This window comes from Tauraco erythrolophus, chromosome 13 (assembly GCF_009769465.1).
Source record: "Tauraco erythrolophus isolate bTauEry1 chromosome 13, bTauEry1.pri, whole genome shotgun sequence".
NCBI classification, from domain to species: domain Eukaryota; kingdom Metazoa; phylum Chordata; class Aves; order Musophagiformes; family Musophagidae; genus Tauraco; species Tauraco erythrolophus.
In genome coordinates, this window is record NC_141477.1 from 137496 (window position 1) to 162064 (window position 24569).

Below are 24569 nucleotides of genomic sequence, written 5' to 3' on the forward strand. Positions count from 1 at the left end.
ATTCAAGGTTCTTTTCTATTGCAAAAGAAGCTTTATAGTCAGACTTGAACCTAAAGGAAAGCAAATACCTCTTCTGTATGGACATGCTCAGATTATTGATCTTTGCATAAAGCACTAACTGAATAGCAAACGAAAACATGAAAGCCTCTAGTGAGCTGACAGTAAATGCTAAACTCGCTCCCTTTAGTCTGAGGATGGGGCTTTGAATATATTGTCAGCTGTTTGTGTGGATTAGTTCCTGTAAAGGGATAGTCTGGAGCTGTTTTCCCCGCTGACACTGCTAACAGGGACTAAGCAACGACTGCTGTCTGACTGATAATCTGTCCACTCCATCTCAGTTTCTATCCTGAGGTGGTCTTGGGTCCCATGATGGGATGTGTAAGAACAAAATTATGGCTATTGATTTTTCTAGCTCCCTTAAACTATGTTGTGCTTCTGGAATTGCTAATCTAGTATTTTCTGCATGATGCTGGCTCTGAAAAGGAGCTGCTTTCGTCAATGCTTTTTTTTGAGGGAAGAGAGAGTTCCTCTACAAAGCAAATTTACGGTTTTGCTGTCACAGCACACTGACCTTCTGATGTGAAACCTGACTTTTGACTCTTTCACAGAAAAATTTTAAGATATCCTGCATGTTTTTGTCCTAGACTGCCCTTTCACTTTGAGCTGTCAGTTCTGAGTTAAAGAAAAAGGAAGCTGCTAAGCATTACCAAGGTTTCTAGCTGCACAGCTACCTCAGTGCATGCTGCTGGCTTTGTTCGGTAACACTTAGGCTGTATTTGTTTCCACCTGTTATGTAAAAGGTAGATAGATACATTTGTTATGCCACACATAATTCTGACTTTAAATAGGATTCAGAAGACTTCCGGAAAGCTTATATCTAGGTAGGAGCTTTATGAGGAGGAGCGGTTTGAGTCTAAAGTTCCATAGTAATAGTAGGTGAATGGGCTTGAGGTAGAAATGTTCTGGTCTCCCTCTTTCCTGCGTGGTTAAATTCCAAAGTGAATTTTTATAGTGATAAAACAATGCAGGTGCTTCACTGCTTTGTTGGCAGTATTCTTCTGCCCCAAAGTAGCTGGCTGTAGAAATATCATTGAGCTGATAAATCATTATGTTACTGCACTATTTATTCTGGAGATCTTCCTGTAACACCCCATCCCCTTGGCTTGTAACCATACAGCTTTAGCTTAAATAGCTTAAGCTTGTGTGCATGGACAAAACCTGGACTGAGACAGGAGGATTGTACTGTCTGTCTTCTGCAGCTTTGCTTACGTACCTCTCAGTGTCAGCTGCAAAACTCCAGTTCTTACTGACTCGTTAGCAAGAACAGTAACTCTGCTCCCATTCCTCAACTGCCACTGATGGATTAGAAGAAGAGCTTGAGGATAGGCTATGCCTGTCAGAGGTGCTGCTTATCCCACAGGCCTAATTACTTCACAGGTACCTTGAAATACTGCTTTCCAGGGGATACAGGCCACTGCAACAGTAATAGCTGCATGTTTTCCCTCTTTGACCCTTTTCTGTATCAGACTGAAGTGCAGTTGGGCTGGAGACTAGTGCCAGTTGGAGGACAAGAGGGGTTAGCCTGTGCCTTGGGCAGGGGGAGAAGTGACTGACTTGCCCTAACTCTACAGCTGACTGGCCAGCTTCCACAGAATCGCCCTGGTTTAGCGGGCACTGCGTCTCGCAGGCTCCTCGGGCAGCCTGCCTACAGACTAGTCACAAAATCCTCAGCGGCTTGCACTTCTGTGGTGTGAAAGCATACCCCTTTGCTACAGGCACCTTCTTTCGTTCCCCTTCAGAGCCCCTCACGCCTAGTCTTGGGTAGAGGAGTCTTAGCTGTCTGGTGGGTGGTGAAAGCAGTCGATGAGTGGGGATCTCTTCCCAGTTGATTGGCCTTACATGAGGATCTTCATAACAATCAGTTGTGAGTACTGAACTGTTCAGCCAGTACTTCATTCCCCAAGCTAAGATGAACTCAGGTTCTCCAGCTTCAGAACTGTATAACTGTGTAAACTTCAGTCCTTCCAATGCTAGCTTTTGGACATTGCAAAATCCAGGAAATGGTGGCTTCAGCATGCCACTCCAGAATAAGCCTTTAGAGTAACCAGAAGCACCCAATCTCATTAAAGGTGATATTTGTCCAATTAAAAACCATAAGCCAAGTCACAGGTTAAGGAGAAATGTGATATTAGAAAAGCTTTAGTATCTATCACTTCAGATTTTGAAAGCATGTGGTTAACCTTCCTAGCAGACTTTCCTCAGTCTCATGAGCTTTTGGAATCAAAACCTATTAGAAAAGTGCACTCAGCTATGGATTAAACTGTAACAATAAGCATATCTCTGCTCACTCTAAACCTAGTCACTGATGCTATATTTTATGTTCAACATTGAGCCTAATACGTAATGGAGTGTAGGAGTATTTCTCTTATTTTTTCTTTTTAATTCTTAAAGATCCTACAGATTTCATTAAGAGCCAGAGCTCCTAAGATTGATTGCTAAGATTCTAAGGTTGCTTATCTTCTGCAGTGAGTTTAATGGTTTTGTGGAGTGCCCATTCATCAGTCTCTTCTTTCATGGTTGCTAAAGCTGACAACACAGGCTGACCAAATCCCTCTTAACTTTGAGTAACTCGACTGAGTTGGACTGTGTTTGAAACGAGAGTGACTGGTCTCTCATGGCCTGTAACCTAAGCTTTGTGCAGAGGGAGACTGTAGAGAAGCCTTTAGCCTTGCTAAGGTCCTACCTAGTAGTGTTCAAATACATAGGAAACTGGTCTGGAGCACTTGATCCAGTAGATGAAAGCACTAAACTGAAAAGTTACTATGGCAGTTTCATGGTAGAAAGCAGCAAGTCTTGGGACGGTGGCCGATTCCTCCAGCTAAGGCTTGTGGTTGAGTGGCATGGAAATGTGTCTCCAATTTCACAGGACCATGTGGAAACTTACTGGCTTTTATAAAAGCAGTAGTCCAACCAAAAATGGACTGCTTGTTGCTAAGGAGGCCAATGACAAACTGTAATAAGCTTAAGAACTCAAAGAAGATCCTGTCATTTAGCACTTCAGCATTTTAGCAGTTTGGAAGGAAAAGTTAGGAATGTATCCATCAGCCAAATGGAAAGGGAACAGTTGAATATTTATGGCTGTAGATGGAGCCCGTCTTGGGTGTTAAATTAGAGTACCTGGAAGACCATGTTCTAGGTCGTTTTTCACTGTGGCATATGAATGAAACTGCAGATGTGACACCAGTTCAGAGCTCCTCTCGCAGTAAGGTTTGCTAGCAGTTTTCTCTCAGAAGTACTTGACATGCCTGTCATAAAGATGAAGAGGGCTTCTCTCCCTTTTTAACTAGGACAGCAGGTGAGATTCAAGACAGACTTGTGCTGTGGTATAGCCTGAGGTGCTTTGGCCTTTGGTGCAGGAACTTGGTGCGAGGGGAATGTCTTTTCTGCTTGCATGTTTTGGTCTTGCCCATGTGCAGATAGTGCTTTCGTACAGGATCGTACTTGTTTGCCAGCGCAATGGTATATTTCCTGGGCTGAGAAAGAGGGCAATCTTCAATCGTCATCTCAATGCTATAATCTACATTTAAGAGGCTGCTTATGCCTCTCCTTTTGCTGTGGGGCAGCGCTCTATGGCAAGAACTATGATGGCAAGAGCATAGTTCGGAGGGAGATGGGTGAGTGCTGAGGGGAAGGACAGGAGGAGTCATGCAGACTTGGAAAATGTGGAGTATGGAGGAGTGAGAGAAGAGGCTACCTAGAAGAACCTTTTGTTTCTTCTCTGAACATAAGCAAAAAAAGTACTACTGTGTGCTTAGACTGTGTGTAGAAGGTGAAGTGAAAGTTGCCAGAAATGCTCTTTTTCCCCTGAGGCAGTATTGCCTACTAAGTAGAATTTTAAGCTAATGGTGCTTGATGAAGAGCTTGTCCTGGCAGTCAGGGCACACTGGGACAGCGGGTTTCAGGCTGCCTGCAGTCTGCGTCAGCTGGGGACCAAGCTTGGTGCTGCGGGCTGAGCAGGACCCAGGCACTTACCTCTTCCTGGCATGGAGAAAAGACACCAGTCTCCAGATGAGAGTGTAAACTTTAAGTATTTAAGTATAGCGGTTTTGTGTAAACAGTGCTTTGTGTTCTCCTGTGCTGTGCCAGCCCTTCCCCATCCTCAGCCCCTGCCAGGAGCTGTTTGCTTTTTGGAGCATCTTGCAGTTCCCCAGGGCTCTGTGCCATACAACCCCTGCCGTAACTGGGGACTGGCTGCCAGCCGGGCTCCTGGCAGCTCTAAAGCCATTCCTTCGTTAGGCTTTTTCCTGTGCTGAACGGAACTGCATAACCTGCTGAAGCTGGGATGGAAGGAGGGCGGAGGGCCGTATCGTGGGCCCGTCCGGTTCAGTAGGGCTCTGGTGGGCTCAGTGGTTGGGCTCTGATGCTGTGCCATGCCCCTGCCCCTTGGCTCTGCCTGCTCCCTGTGTCTCTACTGTTGCCGCACAGCTCCTGCTGCGGAATGAAAGCCCTTTTGTGTGGGGCCGCAGCATGAGGCCGTTCAGCTCCTTGCTGGCAGCCCAGCCTGTTGAATTCCAGGCACAAGCTGTGGACAAATGGAAGCAGTGAGGCAAGCGGACACAGGCGGCAGAGGGGGAGCCTCCATCCCATTCAGATGTCAGTGCTGCCGAGAATGGAGCTTTCCCTGGGCTCCAGAGTAGCCGCTTCTTGTGCCACGTGCTTTCAATGCATACAGCAGACTCCAGTTCTTCTCCTTAGTTGTGTGCATCCTGGTGTGTGAAATGCACGGGTGAAGGTTTATCTGCCCCACGTTCCCCTGTCTTTGCGCGGCTTTAGGAGCTTGCCATATACAAGCAAGGACGGGCTGAATAATTTCACGAACTCCAGTGGGATGATGTATATAGGCAGCATGACCCTGCGTAGGCTTTGTTTCTGTGTGTGCTACTAATAGCATGTCTCTGCTGAAAGCTCCCTTTGGCTTTTGGGTCTGAAAGGAACTAGGGCCCTAATGCTGCTTTTGTGAGGCCAGACGAAGTGTCTGATCCAAGCCCTGAAAAATATTAACTAATACTGTGTTTGCAGAGAACCTATGTCCTTGGTGTGGTATCTTGCCAAAAGTAGAGACCACGTCAGAAGGGAACAGAGTGCATCCTTAGGATTCAACAAGGAAGTAATTCAAAAGGAAGTAGGCATTTAGGGAGAAATCATAAAACGTGGGACAAGGCAGTACAAAATTACCTCTACTGACCTGGCAGGGAGGACACCAGGATCAGGCAGCTGGTTTTCCCCAGGGCCAGGCTCATCCCCCTCCTGTCCGGTTGTTGAGTCCCTCTGTGAGCAACCCGAGAGGTGTGTGGGGTGTAAAAGTAGCTCACAGTGTTGTGCTTTGAGTACAGCGTTGACCTAAAGACTAATGTCTTCTCTCTCTTCCCCTTCCTTGTCTGGTAATCGAGGTGACAGGTAGGTGCCTTGTTTGCTGGTATGAGAACAACTCCTGGGGGTTCAGGAGAGGATGTCAGCGAACTTCAGTTTCTGGACTTGCTGCACCTTGTGACATGTCCCACACTTGCCAGCGCACAAAGCTGTGGCCTTGTGCTAGCGAACAGACTTCACCAAGAAACTTCCCCCTCCGTTTTACCAGCAGTAGCATTATTCTGCAGTAGTCTTGCCCCCCCATGAGGCTCTTGTCTCTTGTTACAGTATGTCTGTAAAGCCCTCTTAATTCTTATTTACATAGCACCCATGGTGTGCTAGGAAAATGACTGTGGAGAGAGCTTACAGAGCGGTGTAGTTAATTTCTGTGGTGGTTCTTTGTCCTGGCACGAGGGATAGCATATCGATTTACCTGCTGCAGTACCTCTTAATGGTGCCACTCACTGAAGAGCTGCATGAAAGGCCTGTCCGCACCGATCGGTGGAGCAGAATACAAACCTTAAACCAGCACAGCCTAGCAGGACCCAACCTAGCAGGCAGATTGATGGCTTTCCTAGGGGTAGTACATTTGCATGATAAGTGAGGAGTGTACCTGAAAACAGAGCTGTTGTGGATTCCTGGCAGCTATTACACCTGTCAGACCTGTTGCATCGTATTTGGGCTATATGTGTTGTCTTATAAGTAGCTGAAGAAAATAGTGTCCCAGCTGTTTATAAATAGCAACAAGCCGTAAAGAGATGAGGGAGAGAAAAGAATAGAATAAGCTTACCAAGTGAGACACCTCAGATGCCCTATTATCTATGTGTGTGCACTGTAGCAGGGGAGCCAGAAGACTAGGGCACTGGTCATCTTTGTGTTCATCTGAACTTACCTCTAATGTGGTCTCTGCCACCAGTGAGATCAGCCCATCTGGCTGGGGCTATTGCTAATCATTTTTCTTTCAGGTCGTCAAGACGATTGGTCTAAGAGAGGTCTGGTTTTTTGGACTTCAGTATCAGGACACCAAAGGCTTCTCAACATGGCTGAAATTGAACAAAAAGGTATGCTTGCTCTAAGCTTTCACTTGACCTGGGTTCCCTTCTCTTGGAGGCCAGGGGCAAATTCAGTCTCCATATTTCTATCGGGGGTCTGTTCTTGCCTCTCCACTTGCCTGAAGTACCGCAACATTACTGATTGGTGTTGCCTTCCTTCAGTCCACACACCTCATCCCCAGGTACCAGGAGTCATGGTGTCTGACCTGGTCATCCTGCATCCAGTCCTGTTTGTTATCCAGGCAGATCTGTTACCCTTCCCAATAACACACTAACTTGGTGCTTGTGTGAGCATGATCGTTGGAGAGAAACCTGGCAAGTAACTTACCTAGCACTATTCATAACTAGTGGCTTGTCCTAAGCTCTGTGAGGAGAGGCTATGAACTATTTAGTGGTAAGGAATTGAAAATCCTTACTTTTCTACTCGCTCACTTCTGCATTGGAAAGGAGAATTTTTTTTCTAATGCTGCTTATCTTCCTGTTCATAAATCTGCTCCCCTTCACTTAGTGTGTAGGCTATAAAATCCAATAACTCTGTTCCAGGTAACAGCACAGGATGTACGCAAAGAAAGCCCCCTGCTTTTCAAATTTCGTGCCAAGTTCTACCCAGAGGATGTGGCAGAAGAGCTGATCCAGGACATCACGCAGCGCCTTTTCTTCCTCCAAGTGAAGGAGGCAATTCTGAATGATGACATTTACTGCCCTCCAGAAACAGCTGTCCTTCTGGCCTCTTATGCCGTCCAGTCAAAATATGGAGACTTCAACAAAGAAGTGCACAAGTCTGGCTACCTTGCTAGTGACAAACTGCTCCCACAGAGGTAAGTGAACCTGGGTAGTCTTAGATCACCTTTTCCTTAAAGGGTTTGGTATTTTTTGGGGGAAGGGTGGGTGTCTTGATTGGAATGTTTAGAAGAAAATATAGCCTGGTGCCTCTTTGAGAACTGGGATTAGTATTCATGTAATTAAGTTCTTTAATCTTAAACATCCTGTTGCTACTGAAGAAACTCTAATAAGAAGTAGTAAGAGAAATTCCAAAACAAAAAAATGTGATGCTACAAGGAGAAGCCCAACTGAATACAACTTGTCATTTGTCGGAAGTCTGAACGCTGCGTCTCTAGCCAGCCTTATAATAAAACAGTACATCCTGGAATATTTTTGTGGAGGAATTGTGGTGCCAATGGAGTATTTAATGAAGCATGATTCAAAAGTGATGCGACTGTGTGCGTAAACGCAGTGGCTGATCTCAAACATCCCATGTACTCTTTCTAGAGTTCTGGAGCAGCACAAGCTTAACAAGGACCAGTGGGAGGAGAGGATCCAGGTGTGGCATGAGGAACATCGAGGAATGATTAGGTAACCGATGCAGTGTGAAACTGCTCCATTTAAAGTAGTATGGTATATGGTAGTGTGTAATGTATAAATGCATACAATAATCTGTGGCTTGCTTCAGGATGAGTTAGCATTTTTCAGGTTATTCTGCTCAGAGTAACTAGGTTCATATGCTCTGCCCTTGCTAGTCCACATCACCTGGCTGTTATTAATCAAACAAAACTGAGTTTGCACAGTGAGTTTGTTATCATCTACTAGGGTGATTCTTAGAACCTTTGCCAGCTTGTTGCTGCTCTGCCCGTGTAGGAAGACAGCACCTTCTTGCTCTAATGGCTTATAGACTCAAAAAGGAATATCTGCTTTCTTTTTGCATGCTGCAGAGAAGATGCTGTCTTGGAGTACCTGAAGATTGCACAGGATCTGGAAATGTATGGTGTGAACTACTTCAGTATTAAGAACAAGAAGGGCTCTGAACTCTGGCTAGGTGTAGATGCTCTTGGACTCAACATCTATGAGCAGAATGACAGGTAATAAACCCCCTCTCCTCATCATTGCTTTCAGCTCCTTTTCAGTATAAAGGCATTCAAAATTAATCTTTTCTGGACTTCAAGTCTTTAACTGAATCCTACAATTTCTTTATCGTTTTTGGCCATCATTGCCAGAATGATCAATAAAACATGCTTCTTTAGACCAAAAAATACAAGAAATTGGCAAATCTTATCAAGCTAGTTTTACTTGAATCCCTAGTCTTCCTGCCACAGATGGATTTTCCAGTTCTGTTTTCCATTAAAAAAAACAACCAAAAACCACAAACAAGAAGATTGAAAAACTGCTTCTTATCTTATAGTTCACTTGCATGACTAATTTTTGTTTGCTGATTCCAGTCAGCATAAAAGTACTGATATATGAGGGCACATTTGGTAGAATTTTGAGCTTTATGTTGTAAGTTAAGAATTTGGAATGACTTGGGGCTCTCTTATTTCCTTTTGCTTTCTGTTTCTGCAGGCTAACACCAAAAATTGGATTCCCTTGGAGTGAGATCAGAAATATCTCATTCAATGACAAGAAATTTGTTATCAAGCCTATTGACAAGAAAGCACCAGTAAGAGGCAACATTCAAATTAAACTTTCAGCTTCTTAGCTGAATGATTTTTTTTTTTTTAATTGCACACGATCTTTTCATCAATAATGTCAACGCTGATGCAGGTCTTTGCTTAGGGCTTCTGATTCTCCTAAAACTGTTCAGGTTCTCTAGTAATGCAGCTGGGGATCTGAGGCACCTATGTTAACTGTGAATGGTTCCTTTGCAACCTGTTGGCTTTAATAGTGTGTCTTTTGGAGTTTTTCACCTTACTCGAAGCTGAAGCTTCAGGTCATTTTGCAGGGTATGCTGGGAGAGTTTTTTCCTTGCAAATTTGTAATGAACATAATTGGTTTCATGTTTAAGGCTTTTTTTTCCCCTATATCAGCTGATAGCTTCTGTTCTTCTAGTCATTCTTGTTGCATTGCTGCTTGGAAGCATTTCCCTGCTGCTGTTGCTCCTTTTTAACAGAACAAAGTTATTTATCCATTGGACATAATGTTTAACACCCTTTCTGGCATAAGACAAATGTTACACTTGATGTGGCTGGCCAGACTATTGCATTAAACAACTAAGTGGGAAGAAAGGTGGGAGAAATCAATAGTCTCAGTGCGCCTGGTAAACCAGCCCCTGATGGAGTTTAATGAAGCAGCAAATCTAAGTTGCTGTGTACTCTGTACTAGGGATGCTCTACAATGACACCCAGCACACTGTAACAAGAAGTTGAGTAGTTCTACCTTGTGTGTATTTGCCAGGTTGAAATTCAGTCCTGAAAGATAGATGTCTACCTACCACCACCGATGAATTAGACACTATTGAGAAAAGCTGGCTAGCAATTCTAGAAAGCTTAGGGTCTTGGAGCCTGTTGCATACGCAGGGGGCTTCTTATGCTAAAACATAGATCTAATGCTGCCTTTTTCTTGTCCAAGGACTTTGTGTTCTATGCTCCTCGGTTACGGATTAACAAACGAATTCTGGCACTTTGCATGGGGAACCATGAGCTCTACATGCGCAGACGTAAACCAGATACCATTGAGGTGCAGCAGATGAAAGCACAGGCTCGGGAAGAGAGCATCAGAAACAGATGGAGAGGTTGGTAGGGTTCTAAGTAACCTGGACTTGGTTGATCACTGCATGGTAGCATCATGTGCTAGATAAATTGCTGGTAGCACCTTAATCTGCTAGAGCCAAAAATAAATCAGATTGCTTTCTGCTTCAATAGATCTAATGGGATCATAGAAATGGCAGTCATCACAATGTGACCCACCATCACTTTCTTAAAGGTTTATCTGTCTATTTGATGGGACTAATACAGATCTTGATGTAAGATTTCCCTTATAACATTGCTGTTATGAACTTGCTATTGAGATGAATGTCAGCAGAGCTTTTTCTTTCTGCCCTTCTATAAACGGGCATGTCTGGAGTAAAACTCATCAGCTGAGTGCTGTAGTGCATGTAGCTTGTGTGCTCATGGCTTCACTAGGAAGCACTCCAGTCTGAGTCATTGTTAATTTGAGATTGCATTATGACTTCCCCCTCATCAGAGCCTTGCTGGAAAATGAGAAGAAGAAGAGGGAGTTGGCGGAAAAGGAGAAGGAAAAGATTGAACGTGAGAAGGAGGAGCTAATGGAGAGACTCAAGCAAATTGAGGAGCAAACCAAGAAAGCTCAGCAAGGTAATATGAAATGTTCCAGTATTACCTTAGATGCATAGTCTGAGTGAGACGAGTTCGAATAGTAAAGCTCTGAGCATCTCTGAGCTATTTGGCTCTCCAGTATTGTATGATAACTGGTGTTAGGGCCCTAGGTTAGCCTTGTGAAGCTGAATGTAAGCCCTGCACATGCAGCTGCTGAAATTAGACTTGCATTAAAGAGACGGGTGGCAGCCAAGATGCCTCTCTGGCAGCGAGAGTACCTTGCAGTTGTTCATGTGCTGACTGGAAGCTTTATCCTAGCACATCAGCTTTTATAGATACATCAGGCCTGGTTGTTAGTCTTCCAGCTCCAGTTACAATGTGAAGGAGAGGAAAGGGGACAGTTGCTTGTATCTCTCCTTACCTTTCCCTCTGAAGAAAAACCTTCATCCAGAACATAGGTGTAAGGGTGTCTTCCTCTTCTACTGCCATTTTTTACTTGATCTCTCTTCAAATGCACTCTCCTGTTCTTTCAGAACTGGAAGAACAGACCCGCAGAGCTATGGAGCTGGAACAGGAGAGAAAACGAGCTCAGGAAGAAGCAGAGAAACTGGCTAAAGAACGTAGAGAAGCAGAAGAGGCAAAGGAGGCCCTATTGAAAGCATCCCATGACCAACAAAAGACCCAGGAACAGCTGGTGAGTGAGTGAGCTGAAAATTGGGTGGGGAAAACAGTGACAAGGTAGGTATCTAAGCTCTTGAAGTGAACCAGGCTATGAATATAGTTAGGAAGCATAGTTTGGTTCTTTAAATTTAGCCTAAAGCAGGTGAGCTTGCACCTAAATACAAGTGTATTTGTATAGTAGACCTGGATTGTTGTGCTTTTTGCCTGTATGTGATGCTGAGAACGGAGTGTAGAGCTCCCCAGTTGCTTTCCCTGGTTTGGATTCAAAGATTTGAGTTCTGCAGCTCTGTTTGGGGGAGAAGAAAGAAGGAAAAAAAACAAACTCAAACCCAAAACTGTTTCTGCTTCCTTTCCTTTGCATCATGGAGATATTGGTGGGACTGAAGTTTACAGGAGGGTTTTTGCCTCACTGAAAAGGTGTTAGAAATACTGTTTTTATTCAGGGCTTGGACTAAATGCTTCCTTTAGTAAGTACTTTGGTTTTATCTCCACTAAAAGGTTTTCCTTTGCAGGCTGCTGAGATGGCTGAACTCACAGCTAGGATCACGCAGCTGGAGCTGGCGAGGCAGAAAAAAGAGAGTGAGGCCCAGGAATGGCAACAGAAGGTAAGGCAGAATCTGAGCAAATGACAGTACTTTTTGATGGAGTTGCTCTTCATTCTGTGATGTGACCTAAACTACTGCACTAGATACCACACTAGACTGAGTGTTTGCAAGCTTGGGGCTATTGTAAACACGCAGCTGTGCTGCTTCTGGTGGAATGAGTGCCTTATTCTAACTCCATGTAGAAATCCTTTGACTAATTAGGCCCATAGCCCATTTGTGATGAATTATAACCATTCTTCAAATCTCTGAAGTGCTAGCCAGCAGAAAGTCTTGCAAATGATTGTGGTTGAGTAGCTTTGGAACATAACGCTTCAGTGTGCAAGAGGTGTGCAGTTTCCTGTAATAAGCACTGAATAGTGCTTCCGTGCACTTCTGTGAGAAGCCTCACGCACTCAGGATTATATTGATTAACTTACTGTGGCATGCCCTACTGCAGGCACAGATGGTGCAGGAAGACCTAGAAAAGACCAAAGAGGAGTTGAAGACTGCCATGAGCACTCCTCATGTCACTGAGCCCATGCACTCTGAGAACGAGCATGATGATGAGCAGGATGAGAATGCGGCAGAAGCCAGTGCTGAGCTACGATCAGAGGCCACCATCAAGGACCGCAGTGAGGAGGAGCGCACCACTGAAGCAGAGAAGAACGAACGGGTCCAGAAACACTTGAAGGTAGGAAGCTGGCAGCAGAGAGAGTGTGTGTCTGGGTGCTGCTTCTATTCTTCTTGCCACTAATTATAGTTGGGAGGTATTGCTGGTATTTTAAAAAAAAAAAAAAGGTGGGGGAGGACAGAGGAAAGAGATCGTGATCTTGCCAGTTAGCTGCTTAACCATTAAGCAGAGAGCCAGATCTTGTCTGCTGGCACATGACTTCCAGTTCACTGGAAGTAGTGAAGTATTTTCAAGTAGTGCCAAAAAGCAGCATCTGTCAGACGTAGTGTACTTGTGTGAGTCTTGCCAGCCATCTGACAGCTGTTCATAGCCCTGACTGCAATGAGTCAGAGAACTTGGTCCAGTTCCTATCAAGCAGCTGTCTGTAACTGTCTTGTCTGAGTTGCATTGCAAAACCCTGAGAGCAGCCCACCAGGGCTCAGCGTGGAGGGAGCAGTGCTGCACCACCTTCTCATAAGGAACTCCAGTGTTCTGGTGTTGACTCTTTCCCAGCATTTTGTTACACTGCCTGCTAGCTGCCTGACTTGCATCAGGTGTTGCTTGTTCTGTGTTATGCTGTGGTGGTCATGCACAGGTAGAGAGACAGAGTTGCACTTTATCTTCCGCAGCAAGTTTCTTTTGCAGTAGGAGCCCAGTAATTGCTCAAATTCTGCAAGGTGCTCCTGTTGTCTTTAGGGATCCCTCTACTTGACTCTGTCTCTAATGTACTTCAGAAGTCGTCTTTCTTACTGTGGTAGACACAGATAACTAGGGTGACAGACTGCCTAATGTATTCTGCCTTCGAATGTTAGGGAAACTATTGACAACTTTCACAGAATCGCAGAATTGTTTAGCTTGGAAGGGACCTCTCAAGAGCATCTAGTCCCACTTCCTTGCTCAAGTAGGGTCAGCTAGAGCAGGTTGCCCAGAACTGTAAACATTTGGGCGTATCTGTTTTCTGTCTCCATGGATATTGAATCTTTAGGAGGATCAGCAAGGAACCTTGTCCAGCTTTGAGTCTCTGGCATGTGCTAACCCGTTGCTATCTGTTTCCCCTTCTCCGAAGGCTCTTTCCTCGGAGCTGGCAAACGCTCGGGACGAAACCAAGAAGACAGCCAATGACATGATCCACGCTGAGAACATGCGTCTAGGCCGAGACAAGTACAAGACCCTCCGTCAGATTCGGCAGGGCAACACCAAGCAGCGCATTGATGAGTTTGAGTCCATGTAAACTCTCCCCTGCACCTGCTGCCCTGCACACTGTCTTCCCCTCTTTCCCATCCTCTCTCGTCATTCACTTGTAATCGTGCTACGCTGGAACCACTACAGAAGAGTGACCATGGTCTTATTTATCAAGTTTTGGGCAAATGCTGGAGTTAAACAACAGAAGAAAGAATAGTATTTACATCTTCCTGGGGTGGCTTGGGAAAGCAAACATGTATTGGGGCAAATTTGTTTGGCTTGGGAAAGTCTCACTGCATTTAGTTTTGTATTGCTTACTGAAGTGACTGTGTCCCAGTCCCCCCGTTGGGTGGGGAGGCCAGCAGATACCCTGCCTGAATTACGTGCAGTAAAAGCATAACAGTTTGACACTGTGCCTTCCTACTAACTTGTGCAAGCTTCAGGACTAAGCTTAGTAGCCAGGGTCTGAATTTCTGACTTAACACGGGGTCTGAATCATGTAGTTGAGAAGGGGAGGCTGGAGCTTAGGAAGAACGGTTGGAGTTTGAATATGGACTTTCTTTCTAAAAGACCAAAGCTTTTTTCCTTCAAACATAAGCAGACCAAACAGATTCTGTGACGTTCCTGCTGGTGTTACCTTTTGTTGTTTAATGATGGAACTTTTGAATTTCCTAGTAATGAGGAGGCCTTTGGAATATTTCCACTGATGCAGTGTGGTTTGGAGCCTCAACTTCCCTGCTTTCCAAAAGTTTTGTCTCTGGTAAATGGCTTTGTTCTGTCATTTGTCTGACTTGAATGTAAACAGTGAGGCAGATATAGCTAAAGAACACTGCCTTCGTTTTTGGGAAGACTGAAAATTCCTGTAGCTGTATTTTCCCTTGCTGAATCAGTACATTTCTAGTCATTTGAATAGGATTTCAGGTTTTTCCATAAGAGGCCTTTATAGCACAGAGTCATTGGTGCCTTATGACTGTGTATAGATCTGTAACTCAGATGTCTTTAGTTTAAACTAGATGCAATCATAAAAAGTGATCAGCAGCTGGGACCAAAAACTACTCTTGTATCTGGGTCGTGTACAAAACTTCATCTGTCTTCCTGGCTTCAGAGCAACGTTTGAGGGGAGAAGATCCGGAGATATTTGTCCAACTGCTGCCTTAATCCTCACTAGCATTCTGCCAGATCCCTGCCTCAAGTGCTTTTCCTTCCCCAGAAGGATGATTTGCCCCTTTGTAGCTTTGAGAACAGAAGGCTCTCTTAGAAATGAGACACTAGTGATTGTGAGACTGATCCTGAGAGCTATTTGTCACCAGTTGTCGTAATACCCATCACCTCCTGTCTTTCAAGCTATACATACTGTAGCTGCCCAGAATCCTTCCTGCCATTTCTGGGGAGGAAACAGCCATATGTGCTCAGGGTTGAATTGGATTTTGCCTTGATCTTTCACAGAAGGAAATGTTAACTTAACTTAACTTTAAGAGGCCTCTTAAAAATGGATCCCACCTACAGTGGAGTCCTCCTATACTTTACTCTCCTTGGATTAGCCTGTCCCTATAGGTAGTCATCAGGCTAGCCTGTAATTTGTTTTCTTGCCTGATCCTAAATCTTGTGATTTTCTCAGTTTTGTGTATTCCCCCTTTGTATGGTATCACTGCTAGATACCATAGAAGGAAAACATCTGAATGCTAAAGCATTTCTGGCTCCCTGCTCTATGGGAAAGGTAAAAGGGGACTGTGCCAAAAAGAAATGTTCATGCTAGTGTTAATAAACTGCAGTATTTCCCCAAGAATTCCTTGGGCTGCTGGAAACAACCTTACCAGTGCTGTATTGTTTTGTTTTCTGAAAGCAATATAAATCTGTGTGGAGATCCACACTAACACCAACCAACCTCTGTTAGGAGCATAGTTTAGTGTGCTGCTTCTAAACATCCAGATAAGTCATGCGGGAGCCGCCTCCTTTGGCCTGGACACAGCATGCTTTTGGGGGGACATGACATGGTAAGCTTTTGGTTCGCCAAAAACACACACCTCAGTAATTTGAAAGTCACAAATGAAAGATTGCAGTTAAATTTGTCAGAACCGATTTGTGTATTTCTGTTCCGAAGGGTTATTATCACTGGCTCTACATGAGTCTCATTACTGGGGGAACCTTATACTTCTGGTTTGGTGCTTTAAAGCTGGTTCTCAGCACTTCTGCTCTGTCCATGGCAACTATTGATGCATTTGGGGGGAGAAAAGCCTTTATTATGTTTTAACACTTTTCCTAACAAGCTGATGTATGGTGCCTGGAATATGTGTTCAAATAATAAACCAGTAAACTTTTTCTGCCTTGATGGGTCACACAACACTGCTGAGCTCATGTATTATGAAGCTGGCATGACTTCTGTTTGTAGGGTTTTTTAATCGTTCTAATTCCAGATGGTCCAATATAGGAATAGAACGGCTTGTGCCAGTGAGCCCACCTAACTCTTTGTAGTCATTTCAGCCCTACCGCTGCCTTAACCAGTATTATATCCCAGTGGTATCTAATGATATTTGATTTCAATACTTCTAGCTATGCACAATTAGAAAATATTAGTCATGGGATGGAGGATATGCTTATGGTCCTCCTTTCCTTGCAAATGTATACTGTATTGTAAAGAAATGATATTTTGCAAGAAAACTAATGTAAGAAGCCTTAGTATTATGGTGAGATTTGTAGACACGTTTTTTATTTGTTAGAATACAGTGAATTGTTCTTCTTTCTTTCCATGTTCCAGTTTAATTGGATAACTATTCCTCTTGGGTGTTGGGGGAGGGAAGTACTTTATCAAATGTTTGCATAGCTTGTTTTGTCTTGTTTTATTTTTTATTGCTGTAAATTATGTTGAGGTTTTTGACCAGTCTTTTTACTGGATTATAATAAAACATCAGTCCTTAAGGTTGTGGAGTAATTAATGGGTCCATGTGCTTATCTGCAGAGAAAACCTTGATATTAAGGCATTTTTTTTTTTTTCCTGTGTGGAGGAGTTGTTGAAATCCATACGTTGTTCTTCCTAAAGTGCCAATAAAGTTCAGAGAAATTCAGCAGATGGTGTCTGGCTGGTTACTTAAGGCTTGCTTTGAGTCTAGTGCTGTGTCTCTGAGCTAAACGGGTCTGCCATGTGGTTCTGAGAGGTCGGCCTTGAAGCACTCTCGCAAATAAGGAGATCTTAACTGGCATCCTGAAAAACAACTGCTCGAATAACATCCCTTTCCTTCTCCCCAGCCCTCCACGCTGTCTGACTGGAGCCAGTACTGGAATTCACACTTCCTTGTGGAGTCACCAAGTGTAATTTTGTGTTTAACTTGCAAATGGACTGGTCAAATGGAGGAGGAGGAGCTGCTGTTGGAACTTGCCACCGGTGAGCGCCTGCCATGCCTGGGCCACGCGCATCCACGACCAGGTTAGCATGTAGAGGGTGGTGGGCCTCCATGCTGCTGTGTGCCCCGACATCCAGCTGGGTCTGTCCTGCCCTCACCCTGTACTGGGGATTTCAGCCCAGTTTGTTTTGCACCTGCCTTGCCGTGGCGATCTCTGCCTGTGTTTCCTGAGGTCGTGGGACTGGGTGCAGTGATGGGAGAGCATGGCTACTACCACCTTGCTGCTAACGAACCGTGTGATCTTTTTGTAGCTGCTTCCTATGTGGTTGTGAAGAGGGGCTTTGCAAAACCTCTGCCTCATGGTTGCTGCACTGCAGAATAAGGCAGAGTATTTCATGAGAACGTGTTAGTGCTGAGATCTGATGCTAGGTGAGAAACCTGAACTTGTCTGTAAACATAACGTGAAGTGTGGAGCAATGGAGACTTCTGCAATCCCCACCAGGCTTGGCACAGATCGAGTATCCATAGGTGGGTGGGTCTTGTTCCTTCCAGGATTCCAAAAACCTGACCACCACTGGAGGAATTGCGTGTCTGCTTCAATGCTACTGCAGCCTTCAAGTGAAGGTTGCAATGGTCTGGGAAGGTTGCTCTCACAAACGAGGTTCTTCCTGCTTTTATTGCCCTTGCTTCTCGATGGACAATACCTTTCAGCTTGTGCTTAAATTTCTGGAGTTTCTCAGGACTCTGTGCCTGCAGCCAGATTACTCTTCTGCATGAGTGGCCTGGCTTTCATGGCATTCCCTTGCCCTATCTGTGGAGACTTAAGAGGCTTAGTAATTCCCCAGTTAGGTTTTCTATATTAATTTTGTCTTTGAAGAAATGGAAGTGCAAAGCATTGATGGCTGAAGGCTGCTTCTGTGCAGCAAAAAAAAATATAAAAATAATCTGAAACACCTGATTCTTCTGATCTGTTGGAAGGCATTTTGTAGTTTAGAACCACAAATTCCTATTTAACCTCCAATTTGTGTAGACAGCTTCTGTTGAATTTGCTATTCTATCTATGATATAGGCATGCAGTCTAATTACCTCATACCAGTGAATAACTGGAGCACGTGACAACTGGCAAATAACAGTAATTCATCTGTGACTGATGTCAGCCCATAACTGTTGCATACCCTTACACAAGTTGACTCTGTGTGATGTCAATGTGTCTCCCTTGCAGAAAAATTAACTTATCTGCAAGAAAAAGAATCTGGGCCTCAGTGCATCGCATGTTAGGCTGAGACTGGCTTTTGTCTTGCAGGTCTGCAGCTCTAATTTAAGTGCAGTTTGTGGACAAGGGCGCAGGTTGCCTTATGACTGAACAATGCCTAAATGAACATCTAGTACCAAGTGATGGGTCTCTGGAAAGTTACTAGTAATTTTGAGATGGGCTTTCTCAGGATAGATGGCACGATGAAGTGGGTATAGGGAAGAGTGGAGGAAAGAATGAGGAGGAGGCATTAAGGAAAGAGTAGTGCTGAGACTGCAAAAAGGAATATTAGGAGCTTCGGGAAGGGACTGTACCTCCAACTTCTGTTGAGAAGACACTTTGCTCTGAGTAGGTGGTAATATCATTGATACAGTTTTATGGTGAGCAGAGCTAGTTGGAAAATTACAAGCACCCATGATTTCTATTGCCTCTGGTTGTGCATCATCTTTTAACAAAATACAAGCCAGGGCTGATCTTCAATCATCAGGATTGACTGGAGGGTCAAGGGGATGTGGAATACACTGCTTTTCAGCTGGGAGGTTACAGTGAAGGCTGTCTATACCCTGCCTGCAGCAGTACTGCCCTCCCATCCATCTTTGGAGCATCCTTGACTGACTGCAGGAGAAGCATCTGCAAGTGCAGGCCTTGGCTGGGGCACCGTAACTCCTTGGTGGCCTTCACCCAGCCAGGCAGCAGCTGCTTTGCCAGAGGTGCTTGCTGTCAAGAAGCTCTGTTGTGAATTCATTTTGTTCCTTGTTGCAGTGCCAGCCCATCTCTGATGATTGCTGTACTGCCCTCTTGCCTCCATTGCTGAAAATTTGGCCCTTGCTTCTTTCGTTTGTAGTGATTCTCAGAAGGTTACTGAACATCCAGATAAAGGTCGGAGCAGGCAAAGGGTAGGCTTGTTTAGGAAATGTAGAAACTGAGGCACATTTGCAGCCTTCCCCCGAAGCCTCCAGCCTCTCCAAGGCAGCATCTGAGGCTTGAGCACACTTGATGTGAGCACTGCGACTGCGGGTTTGTGTTCAGCGCACCTCTTTTGGGGCAGCAGTCTGTACCTGGCCTCGTGGGCTTGGAGAAAGCAAAACAAGCACAAGTTGTCCTATTTGCTTTTATTAGCAGCTGCTTCTGGAACGGGAAAGGTGTTTGATGGGTTTTCATAGTGACAATGGGAAAGGGGAATTCTGAGTTTTGTTCAGTGGCTCTAGTTCTGTGTATGTAGGCTGCCTGCGTCTCCTTCCTTACAGGGAGTATTCGGGAGGCAGTGGGCTCGTTAGGAGGTGAGGGATGGGGTGTTCTTGCTGTTCAACAAAGGAAGGCTGCGTTCTGGAAACCTGCATTATTCCTGTGTGCGGGCTGCTCTGACGACAGTCCCTGAGACTTCACCCGTGGGAACAGCACGGACTTGCCTCTGGCTACCTCTTGGCAGCAAGTGAGCCCGCGCAGCTCCAGCAAGAGCGCTTCTCTTTCTCGAGCGTGTGGTTTATCCATCACCCCTCATTCACGCTCCTCAGAGGCCAACCAAGAATCCTTTCCCATGTGTGTTTGAGAGGTAAAACAAGGCACAGAGGCACAATGCGTTTCTTCCACAGCAGAAGAGTTGGGGCTGAACCTGGTGGCCCGTTTCGCAGAACTTGGATCAGACTTCCAGCTCCATGCCCTTCGCGTGCCCAGGCTGCCTTCCCATGAACCTGGAGGAGAGTGTGGGCCAGTCCTGCTTGCTCCGAACGATGAAGGAGTGATGACTTCTGTCCCGGGCACGTTGCTGGCCTTCAGCGTTGTTGTGACTTGTTGAGCTGCTTGCTCCATTCCTCCCTCCCTTCTGGACACTTTTCTTTGGGAGTTCCACTGTTGAGCACCTGGGATTTTATCAAATACTGATTTGATAACATGCTCCGGTATTGGAGCAAACAGGAGTTAATTTGCTTGCCTGGATGACACCTGTAATCTTTCTGCACGTGTTGCAGCTCGCTCATGGATAGGGGCTGGGCGGTTTCTGACTTCTGTGTGATTTCTGTCTCTTCCCTCTCCTGCTCTTGGGTCTGCTCTGCTGCAGGACAGGCTGCCTCTCCTGATTCTTCCTGCTCCTGATTCTTCACCTGCTCCTTCATAGAGAGATTTCTTTCTCCCTTAATTTATCAAACGTACCAAATCTTGTTGCAAATGGTAGTGCAGTTAGTCTCACAACCCAGAACTGCAGCATCGTTAAAACTATATTAATGTGTATATTAATATGTAAGGATTACACAGTGATTTTTCATCTGCTTTCAGAGAGGCAGCAGACTAATATGATGATTTTAAACCTTCTATCTAGGATCTCTTAGGAGGCACAAAGTTTACAGAGGAGCTCTTCTGGTCAGAGCTGTTTGCAAAGTGTCTTCTCCCTAAAGGAACCGATGCAAATCTGCCTCATGCTGACTGTACCTGCCTTTTGCTGAAGCAGCCCACGGAGGGACTGGAGCTCTAATGGTCAGAGGATCTGAGTCTGGAGCCTGGGAATTCTGAGTGTGCTTCTGGCTGTGGAGGGCTGCAATGGTATTGTGTAACTTCTGGTTGGATCAGTGCAGTGCTGATTTCAAACTATTTACGCCTTGTGCAGGGAGAGTTAATGGTACCTTGTAGTTGTTTTGGACCTTTGCATAAGAATCCCTAGGTGTGGGGCAGGGGGGAAAAATTGTCCAACTTCTTCTGCACCGCACAGAAGACAATCTATTTCAAGTTAGAAAACCACTTCCTTCCCAGCACGTGCTAACCCATTGCTAGACCTGCAGGCACAGCCATGGCACCGGCAGCAGCGTGCCCTGCGTGGAGGCAGAGAGGGGTGTTTGTGTGACACTGGTAGGAGCTTGGCTTCTGTCAGACTTCTGTGAAACAGAGCTCAAGATTCACTTCAGCTGTGTCTGTCCTGCCCATGAAGTGTGTGCTGACCTCCAAAGCAACATTTTGAGGGCGTTTTTTGAAAGGAAGGATATTTTTGCTTAAGTGGTGTTTTTTTTGTTGTTGGTTGATTTCTTTTTTGTGAGTGGGGTGGTTGTTTGCAAAGCTTTCTGTTTTTGTGTCCTGGGCTAAATGAACACTGGTTTACTCTGGAAAGGCTGTGTTTACTTCTAGGCTTGCTGCTAGATGGAGCAGGAGAAAAGGAGATCTTTCTTCCGCCTTTTCCCCCCATGTTTCAAAGACCTTAAAAGAGGCTGGCTGAGCACAGAATAGGGCATGATTCTCTCCTACCCCAGCAGGGTTGTTCCTGCTTTCATCAGAGGACAGTTGTCCCCTTCACTGCTGCTCAGCTCCCTCCCTGCAGGACAGGGTACGATGCTCTCAGACCTGACTTCCTTCTCTGTGTTGGCCTCTGTCCCATTGGGTGGCATTGACCTGTCACTTGCTGTGCTCTGAGTTCCTGGCAAGGAGAGAGGTCGGTGCCGGGCAAACACGCAGATGTCCTTGCTGTGAGAACTGCTGCACATATATCTGGTGTATCTCTCAACTCAAGGTTTGCTGGAGAGATAAGATGCTTTGTGGTTGGTTTGGCTGTGCTGTGGTCCCTCTCCTGTGTCTCTCATGGCAAGTCGTGCTTTCCTTCCGTGGAAACGGCCGAGACAGGTCTGGGCTGCCTGCTGCATCTCTGCGGTGCCTGGAAAGCGAAGGTAGTGCGGCACAATCTCTCATCTGCAGAGGCTGCACAGAGCGACTTTAAATTCCGGGGTGAGCTGCAGCCCAAGAATTTGTTTGAAGGCTGAAGTGTTCAGAGCAGCTTGCAGGAGAGAGCAAACCATCCGGCAAAGCTGAGCTGAGAGCGAGGGCCGCAGAGCAGGCACGCTGGCAAGGGCTGCCTTCAGCTGAAACAGACCACTCGCTTCTGCCAGCGCTGCTCCAATACAGGCAGGGTGGGGAGGGAAGCCTTCAAAGGGTATTCTACAAATGGTTCGAAATGAGGAATTTTTACGTTAACTGGGGTCAAGAGGTGGAATTACAGAGAAGTTCCAGTGATCCTGGGCATGGCTGGGCAGTCTGATGTGCTCCCATGCCTGCCAGGTGGAATCCGTGCTGCGGCATTGTGCCCCTGCCCTGTTCCCAGGGATGTGCCATGGATCCCTCTCGGCAGATGGCAGCTCTCTCGCTGACTCTGGACTTGAGGGTAGCACTCACCCTGGATTAAAATCCTGGTGATGCTCAGTGATTCCTCCCACCCTCTCTGCGATCACAGAGCTGTTGGCCTGAACCAAACCAGAGGTGCAAATCCTGCAGCAGAAACAAATGTATTTGTGGGACAAGCAGAGCCTGTCTGAGGGTGCTGCAAGGCTGCGGCTGCTGGTTGCCGAACCCACCGCATGTTGAGCTGGGAAGTGTCACCCGTGCTCAGCTAAAGGAGTGAGGAGACTGTTCAGTGATGCCCTGGCAGATACTGCTCCCGGCTGTCTCAGTCACGTCCCTCCGTAACAGAGCACCACGTGCTCCTCTTGCAACTGTCTTGTCGTAGCAGGGGTAGTGCCCAACCTGTGCTCGGCAGCAGGAGTGAGGCGGAAAGAAACATTCCTCTGTGCTGCTCTACCAGGTGCAAAGTGAACAGAGGGAAGTAGATCGGTGACTTTTAGAAACTGGATTTTTCTCCTAAGAAAAAAAAGAGTTTTTTTCTTTTTTAATCCTTCATGCATTGCCCCTGAGTTTCTCTCCACTGAAGAGAGTGGAAGAAGAAATTACTCCCTGATTACGGCCTATAAATACTTGAGAAAAGATGGTGGGGAGGTGGGGGAAGGGCTCTTTACATTAGTGATGGGTGATAGAACAAGAGGAAATGGGCATAAGCTTAGTCAGGGGAGATTCAGGTTGGATGTTAGGAAGTATTTCTTCTCTGAAAGGGTTGTCAGCCACTGGAATAGGCTGCCCAGGGAGGTGGTTGAGTCCCCATCCCTGGATGTGTTTAAGAATAGGGTGGATGAGCTACTTGAGAATATGGTTTAATGGGGATTAGGGATGGTTGGACTCGATGATCTCTAAGGTCTTTTCCAACCTAGAAATCTATGAATCTGTGAAGCCATCTCAGTGGTGTGTTTGAGTGCTTGGACACTTGCCTTTAAAACTTTATTGGACTGAAGAATAGGATTCCTCTCCCTCCTCATGGAAAATACTTGCACTCCTTAATGTCTTCGATGCTTTTCGCAGAAAGCTTAAGCATCCCCTTCCAACCTGAAAGCTTTGGGTGGAAAATTTTTGTTTTGGGGTGAAAAGCCAAAGCTTTCTAGTTATCTTCGAAACTATGAATCCACTGTGCATGTGTGTTGAGGGGAGCATTTTCCAGCCAGTTCTTATTCTTATGCTGTAGTTTCTCTCCCCTGTACAGATTGATTGGAGAGTCCAGTTTCAAAGGGTTTTGCTTATACTGGCTACTAACATGTTACTGCATTAAAAAGCTTGATTAAAGCGAGTAACACACCAAATGGTGGACTGTTAATTTGGTATTAGGGACAATTCAGGCCCCTGAGATGAGAGATATTCTCAAACTCCACAAAAAGCAGGAAATGAAGCTGTCTCTACTGTTGCATTTTGGTCCTCAGAGTCAAATTGAATTACCCTGGAGAGGAGGGTAGACTAAGGTGGTGACAGCGTTTCTGGGAATAAATTAGAGTTTTCTTCTGCAGAAGTCTTGCTAGTGCGGAGCATCAGTTAACACAAAATGAGTGATACTTATCTGTGTTTTTATGGCCCTTTTCAGCAGACAATTTTGCAAATGAGCAAAGCGTGGCTGCTTCTTACCACCATCCTGTGGAGTAAGTGGATATCCATGTTTTAGAGCTGGGAGGCTGCGTTACTGGGGAAGGCACTGACATGGCTGGATGCCATCTGCGTCAAGAGCAGAGTCCATGAGTCTCACTCTCAGCCCACTGCTGTAGGAACGGCCGTGCCCCTCCGTCCCCGTGGTAGCAGTCACCAGTGCCCCTGCCAGTCTGCTCTTCCAGCCCTCAGCTTGCAGCCCCTGCAGGATTAAACATTGCAATGAGTGTTGCTCCTGAAACTGGGTTTAAGTCTGGTTCCTGAAAGGGAAGTCTGTAAGGCAAAGCAAGGTGAGCGCTGCTTGGGGACTGGTATGTGGAGTTGATGCTCATGTTGCCAGTTCCCATGCCCTGATAGGCTGGACTGCACCAAGATCCAAGCACAGTCCCTCTGTCCATCCTTCCCTCCTTCTTCCCCTCCCTCCTCCATCCCTCCGCCCTCAGGGAGGCTGTCCGAGTTTTTTCTTCTTTTTTTTTTTTTTTTTTTTTCTTTCTTTCCCCCCATCTGAGCTGTACTTATAACTCTCGATCTCACTGGCCTGGCAGCAAGCAGCAGCGCAGAAGACACGGGGCAGGACCTGGGGAGC

At 45.7% G+C, this 24569-nt stretch overlaps 1 protein-coding gene across 1 annotated transcript in view; it reads left to right on the forward strand.

Moving 5' to 3' along the window:
• The window catches only part of MSN (moesin), a 42412-nt gene extending 27334 nt beyond the window's left edge, over nt 1–15078 (forward strand). The window contains 12 exon segments of the mRNA XM_086619582.1: nt 6375–6470; nt 7005–7279; nt 7731–7814; nt 8171–8317; nt 8796–8892; nt 9801–9939; nt 9942–9963; nt 10416–10558; nt 10879–11201; nt 11701–11793; nt 12230–12463; nt 13509–15078. Coding sequence (XP_086475708.1) covers nt 6375–6470; nt 7005–7279; nt 7731–7814; nt 8171–8317; nt 8796–8892; nt 9801–9939; nt 9942–9963; nt 10416–10558; nt 10879–11201; nt 11701–11793; nt 12230–12463; nt 13509–13673 — 1818 coding nt within the window. The 3' untranslated portion in view covers nt 13674–15078.
• The last annotated feature ends 9491 nt before the right edge of the window (nt 15079–24569 follow it).